This window comes from Rhinoraja longicauda, chromosome 19 (assembly GCF_053455715.1).
Source record: "Rhinoraja longicauda isolate Sanriku21f chromosome 19, sRhiLon1.1, whole genome shotgun sequence".
Taxonomy (NCBI): Eukaryota; Metazoa; Chordata; class Chondrichthyes; order Rajiformes; family Arhynchobatidae; genus Rhinoraja; species Rhinoraja longicauda.
Window position 1 is genome coordinate 22,756,739 of NC_135971.1, and position 7,500 is coordinate 22,764,238.

At 54.7% G+C, this 7,500-nt stretch overlaps 1 protein-coding gene across 1 annotated transcript in view; it reads left to right on the forward strand.

Moving 5' to 3' along the window:
* LOC144602891 (ral guanine nucleotide dissociation stimulator-like) overlaps nt 1-7,500 on the forward strand; it is a 73,598-nt gene that overhangs the window by 4,166 nt on the left and 61,932 nt on the right. The window contains exons 2-4 of the mRNA XM_078416012.1: nt 415-518; nt 3,607-3,691; nt 6,450-6,518. Of these exons, the coding sequence (XP_078272138.1) occupies nt 415-518; nt 3,607-3,691; nt 6,450-6,518 (258 nt within the window). The remainder of the gene's footprint in view (nt 1-414; nt 519-3,606; nt 3,692-6,449; nt 6,519-7,500) is intronic.

Below are 7,500 nucleotides of genomic sequence, written 5' to 3' on the forward strand. Positions count from 1 at the left end.
TGTCTTCGAGAGAAATCGAGGGTCACTTTGAGTTTGAGAAGTTAGTTTGGTTCAGTTTAGTTTGGAGGTACAGGCCCTTCGGCCCCACCGGGCCCGCGCCGCCCAGCGATCCCCGCGCACTAATACTATCCCACACACGCACCGGGGACGATTTACACACACGTACACCCAGCCAATTAACCTGCAAACCCGCACGTCTTTGGAGCGCGGGAGGAAAGCGAAGATCTCGGAGAAACCCCACGCGGGTCACGGGGAGAACGTGCAAACTACGTACGGACGGCGCCCGTAGTCGGGATGGTACCCGGGTCTCCGGCGCTGTGAGGCGGCGACTCTTCCACCGTGACCGCCCGTGGACGTGGATATTAATGGCGGGGTGATGACTCCCTCCCTCCCTCCGTCTCTCTCTCCCTGCAGGAGTGCCGCGCCCTGAAGAACTTCTCCTCGCTGTACGCCATCATCTCCGGCCTCCAGTCCAACCCCGTCCACCGGCTGAAGAGGACATGGGAGGAGATGCCCAGGTACAGCACGGACGGGGAGGGGCCGTCACGCGTGTGCGCGCGTGTCCCCCCGCGTGACTGGGCCTCGTTCTTGCGGCGGGGACACCCGTGTCGTGCACGCCAGTGGATCGGTATCGCAGCGGCCTTCCCACAGTCCCGGGAATCGTGTGTGTGTGTGTGTGAGGGTGTGTGTGTGTGTGTGAGGGTGTGTGTGTGTGTGTGTGTGTGTGTGTGTGTGTGTGTGTGGGTGCGAGAGGGAGAATGTGTGTGGGGGTGTGTGTGAGGGTAAGTGTGTGAGGGTGTGTGTGAGTGTATGTGTGAGTGTGGGTTGTGTGTGTGTGTGTGTGTGGGTGAGTGTGTGTGACAGTGTGTGTGGGTTGTGTGTGACTGGGTGTGAGTGTGTGTGTGTGTGACAGTGTGTGTGTGTGTGTGTGTGAGGGTGAGTGTGTGTGTGGGGGTGAGTGTGTGTGTGAGGGTGAGTGTGTGTGTGGGTTGTGTGTGACTGTGTGTGGGTGTGAGTGTGTGTGTGTGTGACAGTGTGTGTGGGTTGTGTGTGACTGTGTGGGTGTGAGTGTGTGTGTGTGTGTGTGTGTGTGTGTGTGTGTGAGGGTGAGTGTGTGTGTGTGTGAAAGTGTGTGTGTGTGAGTGGGTGTGAGTGTGTGTGTGACTGTGTGTGTGTGTGTGAGGGTGAGTGTGTGTAAGTCAGAGAATGTGTGTGAGTGTGTGTGTGTGAGTGCGTCCGTGAGTGTGAGCGTGAGAATGTGTGAGCGTGTGTCCGTGTACGTGAGCGTGTGTGTGTGGTAGCCAGAGAATGTGTGTGTGTGAGTGTGTGTGTGTGTGTGTGTGTGTGTGTGTGTGTGTGTGTGAGTGTGTGAGTGTGTGTGAGTGTGTGTGTGTGTGTGTGTGTGTGTGTGTGTGTGTGTGAGTGTGTGTGAGTGTGTGTGTGTCCCCGTCCGTGTGTGTGTGTGTGTGTGTGTGTGTGTGTGTGTGTGTGTGAGTGTGTGTGTGTGTGTGTGAGTGTGTGTGTGTGTGTGTGTGTGTGTGTGTCCACGTGTGTCTGTAAAGTGGACGTGTGTGAGTGTGTGTGTGTGTGTGTGCATGTGTGTCTGTCTATGTGAGTGTGTGTGTGAGGGAGAGAGAATGCCCGTGTGTGAGCGTGAGAATGGGTGTGAGTGCGCGTCCGTGTGAGCGCGAGAATGTGTGAGTGTGCGTGAGCGTGTGTGTGTGTCCACGTGTGTCTGTAAAGTGTGCGTGTGTGCGTGTGCGTGTGTGTGCGAATGTGTTCCACGTTCTCCCACTTTCCCATCCGCTCCCCGCACACGAGGGGGGCAATTTACAGAGGGGCCGATTAACCCACAAACCCGCACGTCTGTGGGGAGCGTGGGAGGAAACCGGGGACTCCTGGAGAAAACCCACGCGGGTCACGGGGAGAACGTGCAAACTCCGTACAGACGGCGCCCGCGGTCGGGATGGAACCCGGGTCTCCGGCGCCGTGAGGCGGCAACTCTGCCGCCGCGCCCTCCGTGTGTGAGATCCTGCCGGATATTGCACCAGAGAGAGTTCTCGAGGGAATTCCGTGGGGCCCTTCGCAAAACCGCACTCAACCTCGCGCAGTTTGGTTCGGTTTGGAGACGCAGCGTGGAGACAGGCCCCTTCGGCCCACCGGGTCCTCGCCGACCAGCGATCCCCGCGCACTGACAACATCCTGCACGCACGGTGGCACGGCGGCCGTAGAGTTGCCGCCTCACGGCGCCGGAGACCCGGGTTCGATCCCGACCACGGGCGCCGTCTGTACGGAGTTTGTACGTTCTCTCCCCGCGACCTGCGCGGGTTTTCTCCGGGAGTTCCGGTTTCCTCCCGCGCTCCAAAGACGTGCAGGTTTGTACGTTCTCTCCCCGCGACCTGCGCGGGTTTTCTCCGGGAGTTCCGGTTTCCTCCCGCGCTCCAAAGACGTGCGGGTTTGTACGTTCTCTCCCCGTGACCTGCGCGGGTTTTCTCCGGGCGCTCCGGTTTCCTCCCACGCTCCAAAGACGTGCGGGTTTGTAGGTTAATTGGCTCTGGTATAAATGTAAATAGTCCTCAGTGTGTGTGTGTAGGATGGTGTTAGTGTGTGCGGGGATCGCTGGTCGGCACGGACCCGTTGGGCCGAAGGGCCTGTTTCCACGCTGTATCTCTAAACTAAACTAAACTAGGGCCAATTTTTTTAATTTACCAAGCCAATTTGCCGACAAAGTTGTACGTCTTTGGAATGTGGGAGGGCGTGGTAAGATGGCTGCCTCACAGCGCCGGAGACCCCCGGGTTCCATCCTGACCACGGGTGCTGCCAGCACCCCAAATTGCTATTGAGGGCGTGCAGCGTAGGTTCACTAGGTTAATTCCCGGAATGGCGGGACTGTCGTATGTTGAAAGACTGGAGCGACTAGGCTTGTATACACTGGAATTTAGAAGGATGAGAGGGGATCTTATCGAAACGTATAAGATTATTAAGGGTTGGACACGTTAGAGGCAGGAAACGTGTTCCCAATGTTGGGGGAGTCCAGAACCAGGGGCCACACAGTTTAAGAATAAGGGGTCGGCCATTTAGAAACGGAGATGAGGAAAAACGTTTTCAGTTGTGAATCTGTGGAATTCTCTGCCTCAGAAGGCAGTGGAGGCCAATTCTCTGAATGCATTCAAGAGAGAGCTAGATAGAGCTCTTAAGGATAGCGGAGTCAGGGGGTACGGGGGGAGAAGGCAGGGACGGGGTACTGATTGAGAATGATCAGCCACGATCGCATTGAATGGCGGTGTTGGCGATTTAGCTCTCAGGGATAGCGGAGTCAGGGGGTACGGGGGGAGAAGGCAGGGACGGGGTACTGATTGAGAACGGTCAGCCACGATCACATTGAATGGCGGTGTTGGCGATTTAGCTCTCAGGGATAGCGGAGTCAGGGGGTACGGGGAGAAGGCAGGGACGGGGTACTGATTGAGAATGATCAGCCATGATCGCATTGAATGGCGGTGCGTACAGGCTCGAAGGGCCGAATGGCCTCCTCCTCCTGCACCTATTGTCTGTTGTCAAATCCCAAGCCTTCCAGAATGATCTAAACCCTTCGTTTTCCGTTTGCAGGGAAGTTCTCCGGAGATACGAGGAACTTTCAGAAATCTTCTCGGAGAAAAACAACTATTCCCAGAGTCGGGAGCTGCTGATCAAAGTAAGAACAAATGATCTTTGGCGCGACTTGGAAGATGTCTGCGTGAGGCGTTAAAGGTTTTAAAATCCACATTGTGAATTTTCCATTGCCAAATTATCCATCTGGGCGGCATGGTGGCGCAGCGGTAGAGTTGCTGCTTTACAGCGAATGCAGCGCCGGAGACTCAGGTTCGATCCTGACTACGGGTGCTGCTCTGTACGGAGTTTGTACGTTCTCCCCGTGACCTGCGTGGGTTTTCTCCGAGATCTTCGGTTTCCTCCCACACTCCAAAGACGTGCAGGTATGTAGGTTAATTGACTGGGTAAATGTAAAAATTGTCCCTAGTGGGTGTAGGATAGTGTTAATGTGCGGGGATCGCTGGGCGGCACGGACTTGGTGGGCCGAAAAGGCCTGTTTCCGGCTGTATATATATGATATGATGATATGATGATAAAGGTTTCCATTGTCAATTATCGCTGGCGTGTGGGATAGTGCGCGGAGTTTGTACGTTCTCTCCCCCGTGACCTGCGTGGGTTTTCTCCCAGATCTTCGGTTTCCTCCCGCGCTCCAAAGACGCGCGGGTCTGTCGATCGATTGGCTTCGGTAACTTGTCAATTGTCCCCAGTGTGTGTGTGGGATGGTGTTAGCGCGCGGGGATGGCTGGGCGGCGCGGACTCGGTGGGCCGAAGGGCCTGTTTCCGTGCTGTACCCCTGAAGTCCAAAGTCGGATTAGGTAGAACGAAGACAATGGAAGTGGATCTGGGGCTAAATGCGGGAGTGCTACTGGATTTGAGGTCAGGCACGTAATGGAGCAAGCCTGCGATCGTGGTCGGCACGGTGGCGCAGCGGCAGTAGAGTAGAGCGCCGGAGACCCGGGTTCGATCCCGACCACGGGCGCCGTCTGTACGGAGTTTGTACGTTCTCTCCCCGTGACCTGCGTGGGTTTTCTCCGGGCGCTCCGGTCTCCTCCCACACTCCAACGACGTGCGGGTTTGTAATTCGTAAGTCCGCGAGTGATAGGATCAGAATTAGGCCGTTCGGCCCATCAGGTCTACTCCGCCATTCGATCATGGCCGATCCATCTCTCCCTCCCCTCCCAACCCCATTCATAGAAACATAGAAACACAGAAAATAGGTGCAGGAGGAGGCCATTTGACCCTTCGAGCCTGTACGCACCACCATTCAATGTGATCATGGCTGATCATCCAGCTCAGTATCCCGTACCTGCCTTCTCTCCATACCCCCTGATCCCTTTAGCCACAAGGGCCACATCTAACTCCCTCTTAAATATAGCCAATGAACCGGCCTCAACTACCTTCTGTGGCAGAGAATTCCACAGACTCACCACTCTCTGTGTGAAGAAATGTTTTCTCATCTCGGTCCTAAAAGACTTCCCCCTTATCCTTAAGCTGTGACCCCAGGTTCTGGACTCCCCCAACATCGGGAACAATCTTCCCGCATCTAGCCTCTCCAACCCCTTAAGAATTTTATATGTTTCTATAAGATTCCCCCTCAGTCTTCTAAATCCCAGCGAGTACAAGCCCAGTCTATCCAGTCTTTCCTCATATGAAAGTCCTGCCATCCCAGGGATCAATCTGGTGAACCTTCTCGGTACTCCCTCTAAGGCAAGAACGTCTTTCCTCAGGTTAGGAGACCAAAACTGTACGCAATACTCCAGGTGCCTTCTCCCCATAACCCCTGACACCCGCACTGATCAAGAATCTATCTATCTCTGCCTTAGAAATATCCACTGACTTGTGGCCTCCACAGCCGTCTGTGGCAATGAATCCCACAGATTCACCACCCTCTGACTAAAGAAATTCCTCCTCATCTCCTTCCTTAAAGGAACGTGGCTAAGTTACTTCTGTAAATTGCCCCAGGGTGTGTAGGATTGGAAAGTGGGCCGAAGGGCCTGTTGCCAGCTGGAACTGTAAACTGAACTAAACCAAACACAGCCTGCCCCTGTGGTCTGGATGTCTGGGTGTCCTAGTGCATCAGTCACTGAAAGGAAGCATGCAGGTACAGCAGGCAGTGAAGAAAGCCAATGGCATGTTGGCCTTCATAACAAGAGGAGTTGAGTATTGGAGCAAAGAGGTCCTTCTGCAGTTGTACCGGGCCCTGGTGAGACCGCACCTGGAGTACTGTGTGCAGTTTTGGTCTCCAAATTTGAGGAAGGATATTCTTGCTATTGAGGGCGTGCAGCGTAGGTTCACCAGGTTAATTCCCGGAATGTCGTATGTTGAAAGACTGGAGCGACTAGGCTTGTATACACTGGAATTTAGAAGGATGAGAGGGGATCTTATCGAAACGTATAAGATTATTTAGGGGTTGGACACGTTAGAGGCAGGAAACATGTTCCCAATGTTGGGGGAGTCCAGAACCAGGGGCCACACAGTTTAAGAATAAGGGGTTGGGCCATTTAGGAACGGAGACGAGGAAAAACTTTTTCAGTCAGAGAGTTGTGAATCTGTGGAATTCTCTGCCTCAGAAGGCAGTGGAGGCCAATTCTCTGGATGCTTTCAAGAGAGAGCTGGATAGAGCTCTTAGGGATAGCGGAGTCAGGGGGGTATGGGGAGAAGGCAGGAACGGGGTACTGATTGAGAATGATCAGCCACGATCACATTGAATGGCGGTGCGTACAGGCTCGAAGGGCCGAATGGCCTCCTCCTGCACCTGTTGTCTATTGTCTGTTGTCACCCAGTCCCGATATTCCCGGCCTCTGTTGATCTCGAGATGTAAATAACGAGGTGAAACAGAAAAGATCTGTTTGGTGTTTCAGGAAGGAACCTCAAAGTATCCCACGCTCGACAAGAAACATTTGAAGAAACCAAAGGACCAGAAAATTACAGTAAGTTGATTCTTCACCTTATTAAATGTTTAGTCACAAAGTGCCGGAGTAACTCAGCAGGTCAGGCAGCATCTCTGGAGAGAAGGAATGGGTGACGTTTGGGGTCGAGACCCTTCTTCAGACTGATGTCAGGGGGGGCCGGGACAGAGGAGGGATATAGGTGGAGACAGGAAGATGGAGGGAGATCTGGGAAGGAGGAGGGGAAGAGAGGGACGGAGGAAGTTGGAGAAGTCGATGTTCATACCGCTGGGCTGCAAGCTGCCCAGGCGAAATACGAGGTGCTGCTCCTCCAATTTGCGGTGGGCCTCACTATGGCACTGGAGGAGGCCCGTGACAGAGAGGTCAGACTGGGAGTGGGAGGGGGTGTCGAAGTGCTCAGCCACCGGGAGATCAGTTGCGTTAATGCGGACCGAGCGCAGGTGTCGAGCGAAGCGATCGCCGAGCCTGCGCTTCGGTTTCGCCGATGTAGAGAAGTTGGCACCTGGAGCAGCGGATGCAATAGATGAGGTTGGAGGAGGTGCAGGTGAACCTCTGTCTCACCTGGAAAGACTCACCTGTTTGGGTCCTTGGATGGAGTCGAGGGGGGAGGTAACGGGACAGGTGATGCATCTCCCGTGCGGTCGCATTAAATGTTTTGCTCGGTTTAGTTTAGTTTGGAGACACGGCGCGGAAACAGGCCCCTTTCGGCCCCACCGGGTCCTCGCCGACCAGCGATCCCCGCGCACTAACACTATCCTACACACACACACACACACACTGGGGACAATGTTTACATGCTATACCAAGCCAATTAACCCACAAACCTGCACGTCTTTGGAGAGCGGGAGGAATCCGAAGATCTCGGAGAAAACCCGCGATGAAAAGTACGGACTCCGTACAGACGGCGCCCGTAGTCGGGATGGAACCCGGGCCTCCGGCGCTGCATTCGCCGTAAGGCGGCAACTCTACCGCCATTACAAGTGGTTCCACATCCACTCTATCT